Genomic DNA, 23,046 nt, shown 5'->3' on the forward strand with positions numbered 1-23,046 from the left:
TTAGCGCTTACTTTGATCTGGAAAGCCAATATTGTTATGAACTAATGTAGGTGTTACTGAATAGAAGGCAATCACCCGGGGCTTGTCTAGCAGGATGAAGCTGGATACAGGCTAGCACAGGATACAGTAAGATAAGATATTTGATGTTTCATCATAGAAAAAGAAAAATCTTCTTTAAAAATTTCCTTCTGAATCTACCTGGACATGTGCAAAGCATGTGACACTGCCCTGCATGACATCTTTGTCTCTAAATTGGAGAAATAAGGACTTGATGGATAAACCACTTGGTGGATAAGGAACTGGCTGGGTGATCACACCTCTAAGAGTTGCAGTCAGTGGCTCAGTGTCCAAGTGGAGATCAGTGACAAATGGTGTCGGTACTCAGGCCAGTGCTGTTTCACATCTTTTTTGGTGACATGCATGATGGAATTGTGTGCACCCTCAACAAGTTAGCTGACAACACCAAGCTATGTGGTGCAGTCAACACGCTAGAGGGAAGGGGGGCCATCCAGAGGGACCTTCATAAGCTTGAGAGGTGGGTGTATGCAAACCACATGAATGAGGTGGAAGGTCCTGCACGTAGGTGGGGGCAATCCCAAGCACAAATGCAGACTGGGCAGAGAATGGATTGAGAACTTCCCTGAGCAGGACTTTTGCGTGCTGGTTGATGAGAAGCTCAACATGAGCTGGCAATGTGCATTTGCAACCCAGAAAACCAGCCATATCCTGAGCTGCATCAAAAGAATTATGCCTAGGAGGTGGAGGACAATGATTCTCCCTCTCTACTCCACCCTCATGAGATCCATCTGGAATACTGTGTTCAGCTCTGGGGTCCCCAACACAGTAAAGGGCACTGAGCTCCTGAAGGATGTCCAGAGGAGAGGCATGAAGATGATCAGAGAGGTGGAGCACCTCTCTATGACGACAGGCTGAGAGAGTTGGGGTTGTTCAGCCTGGAGAGGAGGAGGTTCTGAGGAGATCTGGCACAGGAAAAATAGGGAGGGAACATAGTGATAGGTTAAGGGGTAATGGTTTCAAGCTGTTTGTGAGTAGATTTGGATAAGATATTAGGAGGATATTCTCCACTGTGAGCATGGTAAGACACTGGCACAGGTTGCCCAAAGAAGTTGTGGGTGCCCCCTGCCTGGAAGTGTTCAAGGTCAGGTTGGATGGGGCCTTGAGCAACCTGGTCTGGTGGGAGGTGTCTCGGACCATGACAGGGGGGTTGGAATGAGGTGATCTTTAGTGATCCTTCCAACACAACCCATTGCATAATTGTATAAATCCATGTACCTGAGTGAAAACCTCAGCTTTCATTTAAGAGCAACAGGAAAAGGGTATTGAAAGTAAATTTTTATTCCTTCCAGTTTCCGAGGAAAAAGGGGATATAAGAATGGAAAGGTATCTGAAAAGCTTAGAAACTGGAAATATAAAGAGGATATTCCTAAGCATTATTTATTTTAATCTTGTGATCATTTGAGGTTTAACATGAGTTTCAAAGTTCAGGTTTAGCAATCCTGTAAATTAGAATGAAAATATTTGTGACTGAGCTGTGGGTTAGTGGAGATTGTGGCAACAATAAAAATGTTGAAGGTTTACTTATTTTGAAAATGTTTCTTCACATAGTGGGTAATGTATCAGTTTAACATTTCTAAAGGCAGACAAAATACATCACCTCTGAATTGAGATGTCTAATATCTGGGGGTTACATATATCTGGCTTTACAGTAATAGATGAGTTATGCCAGAATGGCTCACTTGAGTTATTCAATAATTTTGCCCTAAGTTTCCAATAATATTAAGACTGACTTTTCTGAAGTCACAAGGTTTTAAAAGGTTGTGGTCCAATGCCTTCTGATGTTATGCTCTCTTTTTTTCTTTTTTTTTTTTTTTTTTTTTTTTTTTTTTGTTTTGCAGCTGCAGCAACTAGAAGCTTGCTTTTTTTTTCTTTCCTTAAATGAAAACTGAGATTTTCAAATGATAATACGTTTTTAGCAATGGGCCTGTAACTAAAACTTCACATCTCACCAACCGTGTTGTAAAAACATGAGAACTGCTCGCCACACGTGAAATGCAATTATTGGAAGCTGTGTGATCTCAGAATCTCTGGGAATACATTTACAATACGTGGGTTGTTTTCACCCACCCTTCTCAGTCTTAAAGTTAGGTGCTGGGTCTAAGTTAGCTACTATGCTTTTTCAGTGGAGAAAAAACTACCTGTCTGTCTCAGCATAGATGAATCTAGAGAGAAACTACAGTGGACTTGCATTCATTTCTTTCTTTTAGACTGCTTGAGTTGTTTGCAATGGGTGTTCCCTTAAGGCACTGAAATCAGTCTCTGAGAACTGAAAATAAATAAGATTAGAAATGCTTTCTAAGCAGTTGTGCTAGAGCAAGCAAGTATTAAAATAGATTAATATAAGAGAAGTTGATGTCTCTCAAAACCATCACTACAAGAGAGGAAATGCAAAGTCTTGGCACCCCCATGGGACCTTCAGATACCAGGGGAAAAATGCTTCCCTCCAGAAATAAATGGACAGAGAACATTGTAAAGAAAATGATCCCCATACATTAACGTTTATTTTTGATGCACATTATGTAGTGATACAAATATTTGTCATTAGAAAAAGACGCTGAGATTAGCAAAAGTTACCATAGTTAAACACTTTCTCCTTATGGAATTTTTTTTTTTTTTTTGTCAATGTGCCTTTTATTTCCCTTTAGTGGTGCCATAGATCAGGAATTTATCTCACTAGCTTTCCCTTTTAGATTCTGTTCTCAATTATTAAATCTAGAAGTAATTGTATTCCAGGTTTCATGGAAAGTTTTTTGACTTGTGGATTTGTGGTGCATTTGATTCATTATGAAACTAAGCTGCCTTTGCAATCCCCAATGATTTCAGAGTCACACTGTATTCTGGATATCACCACCAACCTACACATAGCTGGATGGATGATAAAGACAGTAGCTTCAATGTGAAGCAGTTGTTCTCTGCATACTTCTGTCAAGGACAGTAAAAATTCGCTCATCTTAGAAATTTTATTCAAAAATAAAATATTTTGAATAAAATATTCAGTATAGATTATGTGTGAGGAGTTATTTACTCAGTCTTAAAAGATGTGCACAAACTAAATATAATGCTGGTGTTGCAGGTTCCCCAAGCAGAGGAAGATGTGTAGGCCTGGTGGTTTTTCCTTATGTGAATTGCATCTTGGGGTTCTCCTGTGGACAAAATTCCTTCTGGGCTGCAGCAGGAGTTTTCTCTGAGACAGATACTCTTGAGACTGATTCTGAATACTGCAGCTGGTGTGCAATTTTACAAGGACAATGATAACTTCAAATCTTGAGTTTCAGGGTGAAGCTTTTTTGTGTGTGAGCCACAAGCTGTCCAAGTACAACATGTGTGAGATTTCAGTGTATGGTTTCTGCATGGGATTCTGTATGGATCTTATTCATGCAAAACTCCCTTTGCTGTCAGTAGAAATTATCCTTTCTTTACACCCTCTGTTTTGGATTTTGATTTGTTATAACGTTGAGTCTTATGAAATTCTACCTCTGCAAATAAGAAGAGGCCATCTGCCTCTGGAGATTTCAGCTCATAGCTGTAACTGCTGCTACTCAATATATGAATAGGGCCCATTCATTCTGACCACTGAGTAGTAAGGAATAGTACTGAAGCCAGCAGAGTTACACCAGTTTAATGTGGAGTACCCACAGAAGATTTAGAATTGTGTTAATTAAGGGGCATTTGAGATTTTTCTCATGTAGCAGAAGAACTGGAAGAATTATAGAAGTCAACTTTCAAATGTTGTAATCACATACCTAGTACTATGTTTTCTGACTTTTCTTCCCCTTTTGAGAAAGAGAAAACAATATTTTCCCCCTTTCTCAGGGGGAAAAGTTCCTCAGGATAAAACATATGGTACTAAAATCATTGTCTACATCTTAGGTCTCCTGGTATTGTTTTGGTCACCCTAGTATCAAACTGTTGATAAACAGCTCTTAATGGTCCATATTTACCTTAAAATTTCAAATGGCAAAAAAAAAGTAAGTTTTTTCATCTTGCATTTTGGATAGGAATGCCCTTTAGCATCAAATATAAATACAAGATTGTATGTGACATGTGCTACCATTGCCTCTGAGAAGTAAAACTAAATTAATAATCATTGTTTATCTAAGTCAGGATTTTAAAAATATGACCTTACTGTTAGGATTGGAATGGAGATAATTTCAAAACCAGCTAGGATGTTTGGATGTCCCGTTCCCATGGGTTTGCAGACCTCTGCCCGACATCCTGGTTTATTCTTATTCTATAGCATCAGCTGATTTTGCATAACCAATTAAAACACTTACCACCATCCAGTTCCCATTAAAAGCCTACCTTTGAAACACCTCAAGGTCAGATAAAAAGTATCTTTAAGCTTTAAGCCATGAGGTATCTCTTTGCTGGCAGCAGATGGTGTTTAAGTTAAACAGCAAGTACCAGCAGAGATGGGTATTTCTGTTGCAAACCAAAAGTAAGCTTAGTAAGACTTCATTGGAAGCAGAAATACAAGATGGAGTTAAGACTCTGCAATTCAGTGCTCCTGTAATTTAGTTCCTGTCACAAGTGGAGAAACAGAACTTGTGGAACACAGAAAATCACAGACTTATGAAATGATTCATCTGATCCAGCTCCTTGTGACAGTAGGACCTCAGATTAGATAGTCCAGGGGCAAGTCTTGGATGTTTTCAGCAAGGCAGCCAATGCCTGTGAATAATTTTTCTCACTGAAATTTATTTTCATATGGAGAAGGCATTTCCCTGAAGCAAATTATGCCCTCAGCCTCTTTTCCTATAATCATGCCTTGTTGTGAGAAGAGTAATTCTGCCTTCTCTAAAACTACAATTTAGGTATTAGAAGGCTGAAAGAAACCAAATTTCTGCCCTGCGAATGAAACACCTGTATTCTAGCTTATGATATGACTGTATGGTAAGGTAGTATTTTTGAGGTCTGCGTAATGCTGCTCCTTTGTAACTATTAGGAAACATCTTGGCATTGATGGACTAGCAGTTATAGAAAAGCTTTGTCATCATTTCTGAAAATATCATCTCAGTAAGAGTCATCTATCATAGATCAAGTGCATTAGAGGCTAAAAGATGTTTCAAAGACATACTTTGGGGAAGCAACTGCAATTAGGGGAAAATTCTTCTGGTCTGACTGTTATTCAGAGAGCTATAACTAGTCTTGTAATTTGTATTGTTTAGCAGATACCTGACGAAGAGAAGTCTGTTAGCAGGGAAGATGACAAAGAAATAGCCTGCAGCCCAGTTCCAATGACAGCAGAGAGAAGACGAAGTCTGTGGTATGCAAGCCACTATACAACTGATGAAAGAAAAGTAAGGCTGGAAGGGGAAGGGTCTCTTCATTAAATGAATTGCAATCAATCAGTTAAGTTTATGACAGTTACTTTGAAATTAAGGGAAGCAGCATTGGCTGCAAGCAAAAAAATCTTTGCGTGTCATCTTACAAAGCAGCTATCAAGGCTCTGTGGCAGAGCAGGAATACATTTTGAAAAAATTAATAAAACAAACCCAAGAGCCAGTGTAAGGCAGTAAAAGAAGAGTGTGCTCTGTTTTCAGCTTTCTCATTTAAAAAATTTAGGGCCAGCTTTGGCATGGGGCCAATATCTTTGCACGAAAACACTAGAAATTCTGCTGGGGAGCTAAATCCTGATGTGAAGATCTCATCCACCTTGTAACTAGTAATTAGCACTGCCCTTGGTAAGGGAGAACTGCCAGCTTATCTTCCTCCAAGCATACTGGTGCCCTTGTTGGATATTTATATCAGGGCATTTAGGGCAGTTGGTATAAAAGCTCCTGGAAAGGTCCAGCTTTCTGCCATCTGTCCTCACCAGCTGCAGTGCAAAATTTCATTTGACGTGTTCCAGTCACATTTGGGGTATGCAAACAGTCTGTTAAACCACATAGCCCCGAGCCCCAAGGACTCCACCATTGTAATAATAATAATAATAAAATGGTAAATGAGCTGTCAATGAATGAAGCATCACATTTTCTATTAACATAACCATTTAATTGGAAGTATTTTTATAACTACAGTGATTCTAATGATCATTTAAAAACTTAGTTTTTAAGCATTGGATCATTAGAAAGATATTAGAAAGCAGTTAATCAGTATAATACTATACTGATTAATTTTTTGACCTAATATCTAAAATTTCAATGCAACCTTCTTATTTTTGGTTTAGGATTCATAGGAACTTAGAGTAAAGTTATGTCAATGCTATGACACACTAAATGTCATTTGATGGTGCTGGCTTTTTAAGAATTCTTTCTGAATTTCTTAGTGCAAATATGCAAAAGTCAGCAAATATGCATGCATGTATTCAGAAAGTTATACTTATTAATGCTTGAGCTGTGCTTCTTTAATAATTTGTCCTTGCATTGCTTTTTCCAGCTTCTGTCAATGACCCAAGATGAATACAAGCCATCGGATGTTAGTATACTACTAGTCTTTGTAATTTTGTAATAATTCTTAATGTGTGTAAATACAGATTACACTGACATATACAGAGAAAAACTTAGATGACATTTTAAAAGCTTCTTTATTTTGGTTAGCTTGCCATTTACCCTATAACCTTGATTATCCTAAATATAATTGTCTTTTGCTTCCTTAATAATTGCACTGAGAAACCACTGATTAGCCCTAAAATTGATAACTTGAAATGAAACTGCTTGTAGTAGTACCAACTGGCAAACGATCTTTGATATTTCATTGGGTTAAATCAGATATCAAAATATGCTTTCTAATGCAAGCCATCCTTAAACTTGATTTAGCTTCTTTGCTGTATTTTTTCTTTCATTCGTGTTGAAATGCTGAGGCCCTTAAAGCATGAGTGACAACACATATGAGTTCAATTTAGAGACTGCAGAAAATCCAAGTTTCTGTTTGAACAGACAGCAAATGATCCGTTTATCTTGACTGCTGTAGATCCAAGCAGACTCTGAAAGCAGGAGCATCACCTTTGTTCAGCATAGATGGAAAAATGGAGATGCAGATGAACTTTGGGATGTGCTTCACATTCTGTGCTTGGTGTAGCTGCTGAATAGAACCAAACATAACCCAGATACTCTTCTGAAGCAGTCCACACATGCTCGTGCACAGGGCAAAGTACTCTCCTATCTCACACCCTAAGAAGTCCGTCCTCAGCATATAGTGCCATCAGTAACCCATTGCACGTGAATTTCTGCTAATAGGAGAGATATTTATGATTATGATTTATAATTATGGTTGCAAAAAAATCACAGTGGCTGAAAATCACAAATTTATTCACAAAAATAAAACATCGAAAAAGCATTGAATAGAAATTACCACAACTGGTTTTATTAATGGCAGCAAGTGTCGATCTCACCAGCAACAATTTAAAATTGAAAGTAATTTTTAGGCATTATTTTCTTAACTACTGTAAATAGTTAGATGTGAACTAAAGCCCTGTCTATGTAAGTATTCAAAGCCAGGTTGGATGGAGCTCTGAGCAGCCTGGTCTAGTGGGAGGTGTCCCTGCCCATGCAGAGAGATTGGAACTACATGATCTTTAAGGCCCCTTCCAACCCAGACCATTCTATGATTCAATGATAAAGTCCGTATGTATTAGTTTTCCTAAGCAGCAGGATGAGCTTTTGGTTATGGTTTAACTTACATGCAGGACATAATGATACTTTCCTAGCTTGGCTGAAAAAAGCCAATAAATCCTGGCAAAGGCAGGATGGCTGAACATGGGCTGAGTTACTGTTTGTGCACTGAACCATGTGGTCAGCCTTAGCATTCTCCAGCTGTGGATGTGTTAACTTAGTCCATCTTTATATTGTTTTCTCTTTCCATTTAATTTCATAGATAAGACAGAGCAAGAGCATGCAAATATGCATTTACCATGGCTCAGCTGATTGCAGTAATGTAGTTTCCTTTTTTGATGGCTTGTGTGTCAACTAAGTGTTACCTAATGCAGTGTAACACTCTGGGAGTTTGAAAGAAAACTTGAAATCTTTTAATGGAAATATATGTAGTTCAAAGATGCAGTAGCACTTTGCAGTTTGCTTAATATTTTCACTGAAACAAGTTTTTAATTTTGTTGATACTGAAAAAAAAAAAAAAAAGCTAACAGCAATTAATTCTGGGAGCTGCTACATGCTACTTTTGCATGCAACGTGGGTCTAACATGTCAGGTTTTTTGGAGGGAAGTAAATGCAGTTGTGAAGCTCCTGTAACGTTGGCAGTCCAACACTAGTGAAGCACAGAGGTAGGAGTCTCATTCTTCCAAGAGTCACCATAAATGCAGTGCCTCTTTCCATTCTCCTGGCAGGTGCTGCTGGTAACAGTGAATGGGAACCCTGCTGACTATCACACCATCCACCCCACACTGCCATTAGAAAATGGTCCGGCCAAAGCAGACATGTACTCAACACCACAGTACAAATGGGAACCTTCAGCTGACATGTCAGGTAGTGAATTGCCTGGGAATTACCCTCAGTTCCATGTTTTTTCTTATATCCTCTCTCCATTCACTGCCTCTAGCATGTATTTTCTTTTCCGTAAGCTCTTTGCCTGTTGAAGCATTACTGTCAGCTTACAATGATGGCTGAGGACACAGCAATTTTCTACTGGGCTGTAGGCATATACTATTCAAGATACTTTGCCTACCAACACAAAACTGTGGGTTTGGGGCTGCTTTACTCTGCTCAACAGCAATTTTTCTTTGGCTCCTGTCTTGAGCTTGCGGATTGCTGTAGAAGTAGACATCAGAATGCTTACAAGAGAAAAAATTTCAGGAGAGAGTGCGTAAACTACTTTTAGACCAGCATGAATTGCAAATAAGAATTTATTTTTCTACTTAGAAAAGGAAGAGGACGAGGAGGAGGAGGAAGAGGAAGAGGAAGTTGTTCAGGAGGAAAAAGAAAATGTTAAATTACATGCCCTGGTCTCTGTGTTCCACTTTATTATGAAACAAAGTTACATTTGTGCTCTGATAGCTATGATGGTATGTACCAGCAACAACAACAACAAAATAATCCTTATGAGTCTTCTCAATGTTTTCCTGAAAATAATCTCATCAGTTGGTTTTCAGTAAGTGTTTACAGCAGTTAGAAAGTATCAGTATGTTGTCTGCAAAATTTGGGGTCTGTTTAGATTATTAATGCATAATCCCTCAGTCCTGTTATAGGCCTATAGGCAAGGCAACACGTGAGGTTCTGGGTAAAGCATCTCATTTCCAGGATTGCAAGCCTTGGGCTTTGTTGCCTGTTGAGTGTTAGAAAAACACTGGTGCTCAGTTTCCTATTGATTCCAAAGCTTCTGCATAAACAGACTTGTCATACATTTGCTCCATTCAGAAAGTTGCTGAAAAAATTAAAGCATGTCATAGTATTATATAGTAAATCATTCAAAAAATATAGTTCCTATTTCAGATTGAAGCATATATCTAGTTAGTCTCTGAGAAGAAAAGATCTGTAAAGTCTGATTTCCTATATTCACACAGAAAAGTCTCAAGAAAAATACAGCTTCATGTCAAGCAAGATTCTGCTGTTTTACATACCACCCTCATTTCTCTTTCTCATGTTGTTTCTTGCTTTTATGCCTACTTGATGCAAATACCTCAAGCTGCACCAATAGCAAGTTTTCAGCATAATGATTAAATCTGTCTATATATATTCCCAATGCAAGCTTTAGTTTACTGTTTTGGAAGGGTTTCAACTATGATGAAATTAACCATAAAGCTTCTTGGCCCATTTTTGCACTAAAAATTGTAAAACAAATTAGCTTGGCTGCTTCTTGTTTGCATAAAGTTTCAAACTTTATTTGCTGTCCTATAACAGGAAATATTTCTCAGCTAAATAAAGCAGACTCCTTGTGCAGAATCTGCATCTGGATGGATACATTCTGAGACAGTAGTTGTGTTCATATTGACACCATGCCTCTTTTTCCAATTTTTAAATCTCACATGCTTTGTATGATCTGCGTTAATTTTTTAATTAACTTTTAAGGTCATATCTCTCAATATCAAAGGAGCTGTCTTGTAGTCTGAGACGTTACTACCTTTTTTAGTAGTATACCCCTATTTTATATGACCTAAATGTATTTATGAATTTATTTATTTATGGTGTAATGTGAAAAAATTCCACTTGCACCATAGCTAAGGAGAGCTCAGTGAAATTATTTTTTTATATGGGGAGAAGGAGCACATCAGTGTTTTTCACATGTTCTTCAAAGAATAATTTCATAGGGGGCTGAGCTAGTCTGACTGAAATTAATTGAATTACTAAGCTGATAGAAACTGAATGTTTCAAAATTTTCTATTTAAAATGAAAAGGAGTCTAAATTTTTTAATTAGCAGTTATTCCAGAATTATAGCAGCATATTTCTAGCTGAATTTAGTCCTAAATTGATAACAAACAATTTAAGAACAAACACTTAAAACACCAGTCCTTTCCCCAAGTGTTTAGTAGAGCAGTTTTCAGTAACAGATTTCTGCAAGCTTCAGATTTCTTCAAGCTACAGGAAGCATTCTGTAGTTGTGAGTATTTCAGGTAACCTACCATGGTTAGTGTAAACTAAATGTTCTTCAGGCTAGGTACACGTAATATTTACACACCATAGCTTTCCATTTTAACTTGATTCCACAAAAGCTAGAACAGTGTGGAACTAGCGTAGTTTCTGGATGTCAAAGGGCTAAAATGTAGTAGATATTGAATATGTTTTACTATTCCTACTCTGAATTCTCTGCTGCTAGTTTTGCAAGAAGATCTGGTGTGCCCAATAGACTGTACTTTCATTCTCTGTTAGTTTGGTGTAATGAGAAGCAACGAGTCTGCTTACAAACCTTATTAAGCTGCCATTAACGCACAAAGCAGGGTTTGCCCTCAGCTGGGGACTTCTTAAGAATCCACTTTCTGCACATTGTCCAAGGGGTTTATTATGGCTGGCAGAGTAGCTAATTAATATGGGTGAGAGTCTCATGATGATGAAAAACATGTGCTAAATAGAGAACTATTATAAATTACGCATAACCAGCAACATGCATCATTGTTGTTCCTGAATGTATCTGTGAACCCTTCTTCCTCTCTTTTCTCCTTCCACAAGGCGTGGAGCATCACGTATCACAGCTGGTTGACTTTTGTGTTACTGATCTGGTCTTGCACATTGTGGATGATTCGGGACCGAAGGAAATATGCCATGATCAGTTCACCATTTATGGTATTCTATGGAAATTTGTTGCTAACGTTGCAGTATATATGGAGTATTGAGCTGAAGAATGATGAGCTTCCTCAGGTATCCGGTTTTTTAGAAAGAAAGGAACCTGGGGAGTTGGCATCAAAGGTAGGTGTTACAAACAGCTTGTGTGTTATGAAACCACAAAAATAGATCATAAAACGTGTAGATCTCTTGGCATTTCTTTAAGAGTGAATCTTCAGTATTCAACATAGTCCTGTTCAGTAGCAGTTATAGAATTAAGGTTAAATCGTTAAAAAATAGTTTTCATAAAATTGCTTCTTCCTCATTAAGCTAATACTGTAACAAATTGTTCAGACATCTTCATAGATTTTAATGATCATTCTGTACCAAATTCTTAGAAGATGGAAATTGCTCAATTGCTTGGTTTTATAAAATGAATGCAAAAGAAGATACGATTAGATTTGTTAGATTAGTACCCATGGGACATCAGGTTTGTCTCTAAATATACTGGCAACTGGAACTCTGGTATCATTGCAATTACCAGTGCTACTCTTTCCATTATGATTTGGCACAAGTAGCATTTCAGAGCTGTGACTGAGCTTTAATTCTTTATCCTTACACCTGAAGCAGCATGATTTGGAATCCATTTAAAGTCAGGAAAAAAAGAGTTTGTTGACCTCAGAACATGACAGATTTTTGGTTTTTTTCTTTGGTGTTGTGAAAGCACTACAAGATGCATTTAGTTTGGTAGGTTTGCTTCTGGGGGAAGGAATGAGATAAATAGGAAGTTGTTTCCTAAAGAGCCCAAGAGGGGCATTTCAGAGAGTGCATCTTGTTGGCACTGTTCCCCTTTGCTAAGTGAATCATTTCCCTTGTGACTGCTAATTACCATCTAAATGACTCTGTAAGTGATTTTCCTTGTTGGCAGTGTCCTGTGGACAACCATTTCTGGGTCTTTAATGCATCTGAAAACTAGTGAGTGCTGTAAAGGTTTAAGGCTACTTTAGTAACACAGATGAACCTCAAGAGGTTCTGCAGGAGAAGTTTTGCAGTTTCTCTCAAGATGTAAATTTGTAAGAGACCTTGTAAATATCTAAGAAATTTTAACTATCTTAATAGGTCAGCCCCTTTGACATTATTCCTTATTACCTACACCATCAAATATGTAAAAGTAGCTGGTGTCAAGAAAGGAAACTGTTGTGTGTATTTGATGATTTGGGCACACCCATAAAACTAATAAAGAATGTCAAGTAGGGTTTTTTATGTTCAATATAATGCACTCAGTGAATTTCACAGAATCACAGAATGGTTGAGGTTGAAGGACACTTTTGGAGGTCATCTGGTTCAACTCCTCTAATCAAGCAGGGAAATCTATAACTAACTGCCCAGGACTGTGCCCAGATGGCTTCTGAATATCCCTAAGAATGGAGGCTCCAGTTCTCCCTGGGGAACCCATGCCAGGGCTCAGCCACCCTCAGTGAAAAAGTGTTTCCTGATGTTCAGAGAGAACCTCTTGTGTTTCAGATTATGCCCATTGTCTCTTGTCCTATCACTGGTCACCACTAAAAAGATCCAAGTTCTGTCCTCATTGCACCTTCCTTTCAGGTATTTATTGACATCAGATGAGATTTCTCCTGATCTTTCCCAGGTTGAGCAGTCCCAGCTACTTCAGGGTCTCTTTATAGGAGAGGTGCTCCAGTCCCTTCAGCTTTGCGGCCATTCATCCATACTGTCTCCAATATGTCTGTGACTTTCTTGTCCTGGGGTGCCAAGATTGGACACAGCACTTGAATCCTGGCCTCAAGAGTGCTGTATACAGGGAAGGGGTCACCTCCCTCAACCTGCTGGCAACACCTCTAATGCATTCCAGCATACAACTGTCTGGCTGTCTTTGTCATAAGAGCATATTGTCTGTTCATGTTCAGCTTGTTCACTAGGACCCCCAGGCCTTTTCTGACAAACTACTCTCCAGGGGGTCAGCCCCCAGCATGTAATAGGTAGGTGTAGGACTTTGTACTTCCTCTTGTTGAACTTCATGATGTTCCTGTCAGCCAATTTATCTGGCCTCTTAAGGTCCCTCTCAATGGTGTTATCAGCCATTCCTCCCAGTTTTGTGTCATCAGGAAACTTGGTGAGGGTACACTGCACCCCATCATTTAGGTCGTTAAGGAAGAGACTGAAGAGGACTGGATCCAGTATTTACCCCTGACGTACATCTCTAGTTACTGACCTCAAGCCAGATGTTATACAGCTGATAGCCACCCTCTAAGCTCAGCTCTTCATCCAGTTTCCAGTCCACCTCACTGTCTGCTCATGGAGCCCATGCTTCTTCAGCTTGTCTATGACAATCTTATGGGAGACAGCGTCAAAAGCCTTCCTGAGGTAGATCATATCCACTACTGTCCCCTCATCTACCAAGCCAATAATTTCATTGTAGAAGTTTCTGAAGTTGATCGAGCATCACATCTCCTTGGCGAAATCACCAAGACTATTCAAGCATGACTTCTCCTTAGTGAAATCACTCAGACTATTCCTGATGATTTTCTGGTCCTTCACATGCTTAGAAATGGTTTCCAGGATTAGCTGCTCCATCATCTTATACTCACAGAATCATAGCATGTGTTGGGTCTGAAGAGGCCAATGAATATCAACCAGGCCAATTTCACTGGATCAAATTGCTCAGAGCCCAGTCCAGCCTGACCTTGGACACTTCCAGGGAGGCATCATCTGTAACTTCCCTAGGCAGCTTGTTCCAGCATCTCAACACCCTCACCTTACAGGGACTGAGGTGAGATATTTTCTGGCCTGTATCTTCCTTCTTGAAGACAGGAGCAGCATTTGCTTTCCTCCAGTCTGGCTCTTATCCCAGTCACCACAATCAATCAAAAATTATTGCCTCTGAGGCAGCTCCCTCAGTACTTCCAGGCACATCCCATCAAGACCCATGGATTTATGTATGATCAGTTTGTTTGTGTATTCCCTGACCTGATCCTCTTCCGGCAAGGATGTGTCATCCTTGCTTCAGACTTTTCCACAGTCTCCAGGACATGGGATTTCTGAAGGCTTGTCTTGTTAGCAAAAATTTAAACAAGAAGGCACTGGATACCTCAGCCTGTCTTGTGTCACCAGGGTCCTTGCCCAGCTCAGTAGTGGGCCCATATTATCCCTAGCCTTCCTTTTTCTGCTCATATACTTACAAACACTCCTCTTGTTGTTCTTGACATGCCTCACTAGTTTCAGCTTCAGCTCTTGACTTTTCTAACCACATGTCTGGGTGCTCACCCAGTGTCTCTGTATTCCTCCCAGGTTACCTGGCTCCAGGCAGAGCCCATGCTCTCAAACCAATTGCAACTCCACCTCTGCATCTTCCTGGCCCATGCTTCCTAAAGAGCCTGTATCTCTCCATTGCACCCATGCACCCATGACACCCTGTCTCTCTGATCCCAACAGGGCCATAGCCCTGCATAGAGGTCTCTAATTCCTTCTGTTTATTCCCCATGCTGCATGCAGTAGTGTACAGGCACTTCAGAGAGGTATCCAGCATGCTAATTCCTCAGAAGGTACCTGAAAGGTTTCCCTGAACTGGAGCCTTGAAAGCATTTCATTCCTTACATACAAATTCTAGCGACGACCCCACAAAAGCCCTTTTTCTGTTTATGTGTTTCCTTTTATTCTCCCAGGAGACCCCAGGAGTCTTTTGCTTGTCAGCCTTGTCTGTCATACCCTCTCAAGGATTCAAGTAACTGTCCCTTCCTGTAATTCCTAGTTTATAGCCGTAATGATAAAGGTTGTATTTTAACTAAAGGTTGGATAATGTATTCTGCGAAGAGCAGAAAATAGAAAGAAATGTATTTTAATCCTTTTTGCTCCATTTTCTGCATGCTGTCTGTGTGTTTTCCTGGTCTGAAAAGGAAATGAAATTAATACTGTAAAAGGTGGACTGAAAACATTTCTTTGACCTGCCACCCTTCAAGACTTTTCTTAGAGCCATCTCCGACTCTGGAAATTCCAAAGAGACCAAGGTGTAAATGCAGCAGGGAGACAGAGCTAATGTTTTACAATATCAGTGGTTTGTGTTTCAAATGTCAGAGCTCCAGGAGGCATCTGGAGAGGCTGAGACAACTGACACAGGCTGCTAGTCTGCTGCTGCATCTCAGCCATAGCCGCAAAGTCAGTGAAAACAGCTGTCACCAGCCTGGGGCCTCTCCTTTCTTCCATGAAGCACTGGCAGGTTACATGAGAGTGCTTTACTTTGTACTTTTGGCCTTCTCAGTCTATTATATGCAAAATATTTGGCTCTGACACACTTATGAAGTAGTGAAATAACCCTTGTTCTGCACCACTGGAGTCAGTGGAAACTTTGCAGGAGGTAAAAATAAAATGAAGTGATGAATAGGCATCATGCTGTTTTCCTGAATTTGGTCCATCTTCGAGTGTTGCACACTGCTGAATTTAGCTTTTTGCAAAGCACTGAAATGCACTTTTCATTAGAGAGATTTATTTATTTATATGGCATGCTGTGGTTATGGAATTATCATCCCTTAAAACTCTTCAAAGAATTAAGAGCCATCTTAACTCTGGTTACTGCTCCAAATGCAAGACAAATGAAGTTGACTGTGTCTTTTGTAACTTGAAGACATACAAAGAAATTTTGGGTTTAAAATTAATTGCATTTAAGTGCCTGAACACTCCTAAATCAAAAGACTTAGGATATATACCAAAACCCTAGTAATGACAGTGCACATACCTTTCTGTGCTTCTTCCCTTTAAAAAGGGAAAAATGAATAAAAATGAACAGATGGAAATTATACCAATCAGTATATAGTGTGAAGATCCTTATACTTGTAAGACAGGAGTTAAAACTGGACAGTAGAGAATAGAACTGTATAGGTAACCACCTTTAAGAAAAGGTGTGGAGGGAAAAGTTATTACTCAATGGAAAAGGGAAATGAAAGAAAGTTAGGTTTAATACAGGACATTTCCTAAATGACTGCATTTCCACAAAGGTTCACTTTGACATTGATGTCATCATTGCCATTTTCTGATGGACAGAGAAAACAAAGACCTGCAAAAATTTTGAAATATATGTTTTCATTAGCAGGCTAGAGGATATACAATTAATCTGTTGGGTTTTTTTAATTATTTTTGTTTGCAGATTCTTTTCACAATTACTTTCTGGCTACTGCTTAGGCAACACCTCACTGAACAAAAAGCACTTCAGCTAAAAGAAGCAACTTTATCTGAGGTCAAAATTGGAAGCGAAGAAAATGAAGAAAAAGGTAAAGCCACTTTCAATTTAGTCCTTCAGTCATGATAGAAGCTCCAGTTATTGCATTATTGTAATGCTCAAAGCAATTAGCAAGATACTTGTTTTAGATAAGGCAGATATCAGTAAATTTATGTGCAATTATCAGGATATAAAATTAAAGCAAAATTGAACTTCAGAAATGAAAACAAAATGCAAGTTCTCTTTACTTTTGAACTGCAAGGAAAAAAGAAAAAGGAAGATAATTGAAATGACTCATTTGAGAAATCTCATGGAACTTTCAACTTAGCAGTTTACTCCTGTGTCCCAAACCCAAACCAGAAAGTTAATTGCTGTAGGAGTTTAACCACAAGAGATAAAGAGTTTACATAGGAAAAGTGAAGCCGTTAAATTATTTGGAAGTTTTGTTTGTACAGAAGCATTTCTACAAACTACTGATTTAAATGGGAAAATAAGTATCTCTATTTTCAGTGCAGGGTCTCATGCTCTCAGAGGCATACCTGACAGCAAAGTTTAGTGTTACAGCTTCAGCTCATATAATAGCTCTGTGCCCTGTTCTCTCTTTTGTTACTGGACACATTCCTCCAAACTTTTCTTGCCCTTTTCTGTGTCTCTGGATGTTGACCTGAACAAGTTCAACTCAGTAATATGGTAGAAAACCAGCCTGGGAACCAGGGATTTAGCTTCCTGTTTGAGTCATTACAGTATTTGTCTCAGTAAAATGACTGATCAGTATCAGAGAGGGACACTGCAAAGATCTGCAAGTCAAGAGCAAGCAAAGAGTCTGAGAAGAGGGATGATGGGTGGCACAAAGTGAGTGGGCAAGACTTGTGATGGTAAAGTCTTGACATGGTTCTCAATGTGAACTACCTGCTATGAGTTTGACAAGCTCTCTTACCTGGGTGGTTGCTTAAGTGTGCTTGATGTTGGGGAATGCTTATCCTGCCCTCTGCAAGCCTCACAAGGTTAATAACTGGGGGATCCTAATATCTTCATAGAGCAAAAGCAGGTTGATTTTTCTGCAGTGGCTCTGGTACAGTAGGAGAAGCTGGAAAAGTGGTAGTTACTTTGAAAAACCACAGTATTTGTGCAGCATTTGTATTTTTTTAAGCTTGTTTGGTTTTATGTTAATGTTTTCTCTTGTCTGTGGTTTTTGGAGATAACCACAATATTATATAAAGGACAAAATTCAAAATGAGAGGTTCAAAATCAAGGTGAGCATTTAAACTTTAAACTCAAGATGAAAGACTTCTGACTGTGCTGGTGGTTTCTCTATTTCTGGTTTAAGTTTATTGCCTGGGAGTATAGGTATTGCCATGAAAAGCATTTTGACTGCTATACAACCTTTGGTCTCTAATTTTCCACTACAGCTGCCTCCATTTCAGACAAAGTGGAGATGGGTGTCTAGTAAGGATGTATAGCTATGCATTTTATGGCTGCACAAGCAGTTTGAAGCTCACATGAAGTTAAAACTCTTTTCCCTGCTCTGGAGGCATGTATGATTCAAAAATACAGTGTCTTGTGAATATTGTGTTTTAAATTTATGTGTTGTATGCAGAGATTTTACTTTCCACCCATTTGAATTCTTACTAAAAGTCCCCCAAAACAGAGGCCAAATGTGACTGTATTTGCAGAGGAGGAGCTGCAAGAGGGAGAAATAGCAGAAGAACAGGAGGAGAAGGAGAAAGAAAAAGAGAAGGAGAAGGAGGAGGAGGAGGAAGAAGAGGATGATGAGGATGAACAGGATATTATGAAAGTCCTGGGGAAGCTGGTGATGGCTATGTTCATCAAGTACTGGATTTATGTCTGTGGAGGCATGTTCTTCTTTGTCAGCTTTGAGGGCAGAATTGTCATGTACAAAATCATCTATATGGTACTGTTCCTCTTCTGTGTGGCCCTCTATCAGGTGGGTGAGAACTGTGTTAACTAGAGTTTGTTCTTGAATACAATGGTTCATACCTTTAATTTGGTAATAAGGTAGCTCCAAGCAGAATTCATAAACAATGTGTTTGTTCTTTATACATATAAATATATATATGTATATGTACATAAATATATATATAAATTATACAATATAGAAAGAGCATTTGAAGGGATAAAGACTAATTCTCCTTTGTCTTTTGATTATCATGACAAGCAAAGTGCACATAAATTAGATGCAGACCACAGACACCTCTGCTTTGAGACTCCACCTCATGTCACTGTAAGCCGGAGAACATATGTGGGGAAATTCAAGGCCTGTGCATGTCCTGTGCTGCCACCAGTTTCTGTGACAGATTAAACAAATAGCTTCCACACCCCAACAAGCATGGAGTCCCTCTCCTCCTGGACTTTCATCACCTAATGCTGATGAAACAGAGTGACTGAAGCTGTCCTTGGCCTTTATGGCTGTGGTCCTATCCCAACAGATATTTTTACACAGAAGTCTTTACTTGGTTGTATGTGCATCAGGATAAAAACTGTATCTCAAAGAACTGTGGCTTCTGTTGAGTAAGCGTTGTTCCCTTCAGGCCAGTTAAGAAAAATAATGTTCTTAGCCTTTGCCAGGACAGTTTTTTCAGTATTTTTGTCAGTGTCCTTGCTTCAGCTGGTTTCAATATCCTTAGTGTGTGATTTTCAGGTGCACTATGAATGGTGGAGAAGGATTTTAAAATACTTCTGGATGTCTGTGGTTGTTTACACGATGTTGGTACTTATTTTCATCTATACATACCAGTTTGAGTCATTCCCTGGACTGTGGAAGAACATGACAGGCCTGGATGAAAACAAGTAAGCATTTTCATTTAATTTCCTTTTTTTTTTTTTTCTTTGGGCTTGAACTATGTGGTAGAATGCTCTGAGAACACTCTTCCTTCTTGAGAGGGACAAAAGCTATGAGGCCATCCTCAGGCATAGCTGACTTTAAGCACTCAGGTCTGAAGCCATAGTTTTGTTTGTGTAACAACTGAGATCAGCAAGATCATGAGAGGGGCTCAAAGAGTCATTATTTCCTCCCACCTGCTGCCAAGGCCTTGGCACTGCTTCTGTTCCAAATACAGTGCCAATACTTCTCTCTGCCTCTTTGACCATAGCACTAAGATCTCGGGAGAGCTCAGGAGTGTATTTTCAGGATGTCTGGAGCTGATGTAGGTGGATCTGCCATGATATGTTGGGCATTTCTCAGCAGGAGCTTACTAGAAAGTATATGTTGTATGAATATCTCTCCAGAGCAGGACTTCCCATCAGAGACAACTCATCTGGTTCAGAAGATCTACGTCAGGGTTCATTCACTTAGATCTGTAGATTTACAATATCTCTCTATGTTACTGAGTCCGAATGTAAGATATTTGCAGCATCAAACTTACTGGTTTAAAAGAATTTAAAGAACTAAAAATAAATAGCAACTACAAGCCCCTTATTTCCCATTGCAAGTAGCTAGTAATGTCTCGTAACAAGGAAGAAATCTTACTGGGAAAAGATGTCTTAGTGGCTTACTTATTTTTTTTTCCAGACTAGCAGACCTTGGCTTAAAGCAGTTCTCTGTGGCTGAGCTATTCACACGCATCTTTATCCCCACCTCCTTCCTACTGGCTTGTATCTTACACCTTCACTATTTCCATGACCGATTTCTCCAGCTCACTGATTTAAAAGCTGTGACCAGCAAACAGGACAACACTATTTACAGGTAAAAAACAAAACAAAAACAAAACAAAACCCAACCAAAAAGCTATTAATTAGCTGTATATGAAAATGCTGTTTCTGACTGAATTGTTATGCTCACTCTTCATTAGATGTTCTTTACCTTTGCTATGACTACCTGTTTAAAAACAAGGGGTGAAAAATAATCAGCATCCCTTAGAATCCAGCACCCTGCTGAACAAACCACAGTCAAGGATCTGTCTTTCCCCACTTCCCCTTACACATTAAAGTTTTTCATTTTGGGATACATTTGCAAAGGTACTCATAATATTTATTTATCTGAGTGTGTTTGACTTTTAATGGGAGTTAGATGCTTAACTGCTATGCATGCCTTTTTGTAAGTCCTATCAATAGTAGAAAATATAGCTTGTAAACTGTGTCACTTGTGGTGTTTTCTGTCCATTTTGAGGGCCAAATGAAAATTGAGCAATCTTTCACAAATGCCCCATTTGCACTTGATAACTGTGACAGCTAAAGTAAAGCTCAGCTTCAGAAATGGAAAAATCCCAAGCCTCAGGTCACTCTTTAAATTACTGCCACTTGGCTATGCAAGCTCTTTGAAACAGGCAGCAATCTCATCAAGTTCATTATTGATTTTTCATGATTTTTGAGACCTCACAATTCACGAGTTTAACTCTTTCATATTCTCCTGCATAAAAACATGTCTGGCCTAGGAACTTGCACCAGGAATATGAGAGAGAAGTGGTTTTGTAGTATGTAGTGTCACCTTATGCAATTACATTTACTCTAGTTCTTTGAAGAAACCAATTCATTTCAACACCACTTTGGAGTATTTACCTGCTCATAAGTGTAACTCAGCTTCACTCCTGTGCATGAGGACTGGCTGAATAACATCACGTACACCCCAGAGTGTTGTGGAATAATGGCAGTTTATTTCAACAGAGGATTCTGTTCTAGGATTGCTACATTTACAAAAGCATTTCAGATCTTTTACGTGCTTTCCATTTAACATGAAGCAAATGTACAATTCTTGGTACAAGTATGTTTGTGTTCCTTATCAGCAGTGCATATGAATAACATCTGCTTTTGTAGAATGCTTCTGGTTTCTGTATTTACTTAAGCTGCCAAAACCAGAACAAATCAAACTAGCTAAAATTTCCTAGCAATGCTGTACTTTTTTTTAAACCTACCATTTAAAATGACCTTTTGCATAAGAAGTTTTCCTTTTTTTTTTTTTTTTAAGAGTTGCCAAATCTGATGGTAGATGCAAGAGAAACGGCCTGTGAGCAAACTTTTTGTGCAGCAGCAAGTTCAAGTTAATGGAAATGGACAGAGTAGCCCTGAACCCAGATCCCAGATAGGTGCCTGAGCTGAAACAGGGTTGTTCCTGGGCTGAGGCATTTGGGGAAATGTGCTACACTTTGCAATAACTGAGCAAGCTCTTTTGTAGCTGAAACAATTTGCACTTGTGCTGAGTAACACAGAAACATCTTCTACCTCCCTCCTAGTGCAACCCACTAGGCACAAAATGGAGGAAAAAAACAAAAAAACAAAAAAAACCAAACAGAAACAAGGCACTGCCAGGGTTTAGGTGCATTCGTGATACAGTAAGTACACTCAGGCTGTGAAATCACTACTTAGAAATCTTTCTGTTATACATACGAAAATACCAAAATATTTGCTACAGCTCTCCAAATGCTGGCATGAACAGAATCAATGTCTGAAACCACATCATTCTCAGAGGATGGAACCACTGAAACTTAAAATGCAAAATGTTTTTAGTGTCCTGCTGATAGGAAAAAAAAAAAAAGTTCAGAAAAGAAAATTGTGGGATGTAGATTTTATGAGTAGTGAGTGACACTTTAGCCGTGAGGAAGTAGCCTTTAAATAGGGTGCTGAAAGGAGACATGTTGTCACACCAGGTTTTTTTACTAAAGTGACAGGTGAAGAGAATCATGTGATATCTTTTTTTTTTTTTTTTTGCCTTGCTACTGTATTGTTGTTTTTTTAGTCTAAACATACACTAGGTTGTATTGAGCTGTCAGATAAGTAGCTAGGTATTTTTAACCTTTAAATATGGTGTATGTGCTTCATTTGCTGTTTCGAATAATTTCAAAATCAGCTAATTATGTGTAGTGTTTGTTTCTACTCAGAAGCTTTCCTAAATGTGTCCAGTTCCCAAACCAGGACACTTTTTCTGGGTTTTATTGCCATAAATAATATCTGATGTGAAAGTCCAACTGTTTTCTTTTGATGAGGTAAATAAGTAGTAAGCATCAGTTGGCTTTATAATTCAAAGCTTCAGGATAAGAGCTCAGCTGACTTTCGTACTGATGATGCATAAAGCTGGATAAGAAGTAGCACAACAGCCAGCTCCAGCAAAACAGTAATGCTAGCAACAGAAATAAGTTGCAAGGACAATTAAAGTACAGATTAAAGACTCATTTGTGTGATGCAATTTTCTTACAAAACCAGTAAAACTTCATTTTTTTCTTCAAAAACACTAGCAACAGGATTACTTTCAAAAGTGCTTTTATGTTTCTTTGGCAGCAAAACAAAAAATTCTAAATAAAACCCCTGAACTTTATTGTTTAATAAGCAGACAGAAACATATCCTTTTAATAGAAAATATGTTAAAACAAGCAGGAACTAGTCATAAAAGTAATAAAGCAGCTCCAAGGCCTCCATCTGCTCATGAACAGCTAGGCATGATTACTGTATTATGTTTGAGTCTAACTGAAGAGTCCTATTAAAATTGCTGAGACTGTTCCTCTATTAAAATGCTGCTTTATGTGAGCAAAATTTGCAGGCGTGTTCAAAAATAAGATTCTGCTACCTGCTAATTGAGGGGACAGAAATTGGTAGTTGTCACTGTTTATAAAGCTGATTTATAAAGGCCAGTTTTATATCTGCAA

General features: G+C 38.8%; 1 protein-coding gene across 1 annotated transcript in view; it reads left to right on the forward strand.

The window, feature by feature from the left end:
- Window positions 1-23,046, forward strand: part of PIEZO2 (piezo type mechanosensitive ion channel component 2) — a 309,202-nt gene that overhangs the window by 206,127 nt on the left and 80,029 nt on the right. Inside the window, exons 9-17 of the mRNA XM_030444928.1 lie at window positions 5,265-5,378; window positions 6,457-6,495; window positions 8,360-8,501; window positions 8,892-9,034; window positions 11,134-11,370; window positions 16,382-16,505; window positions 18,127-18,398; window positions 19,113-19,261; window positions 19,983-20,156. Of these exons, the coding sequence (XP_030300788.1) occupies window positions 5,265-5,378; window positions 6,457-6,495; window positions 8,360-8,501; window positions 8,892-9,034; window positions 11,134-11,370; window positions 16,382-16,505; window positions 18,127-18,398; window positions 19,113-19,261; window positions 19,983-20,156 (1,394 nt within the window). The remainder of the gene's footprint in view (window positions 1-5,264; window positions 5,379-6,456; window positions 6,496-8,359; window positions 8,502-8,891; window positions 9,035-11,133; window positions 11,371-16,381; window positions 16,506-18,126; window positions 18,399-19,112; window positions 19,262-19,982; window positions 20,157-23,046) is intronic.

The sequence above is a fragment of the Calypte anna genome, chromosome 2 (genome assembly GCF_003957555.1).
Source record: "Calypte anna isolate BGI_N300 chromosome 2, bCalAnn1_v1.p, whole genome shotgun sequence".
Lineage (NCBI taxonomy): Eukaryota > Metazoa > Chordata > Aves > Apodiformes > Trochilidae > Calypte > Calypte anna.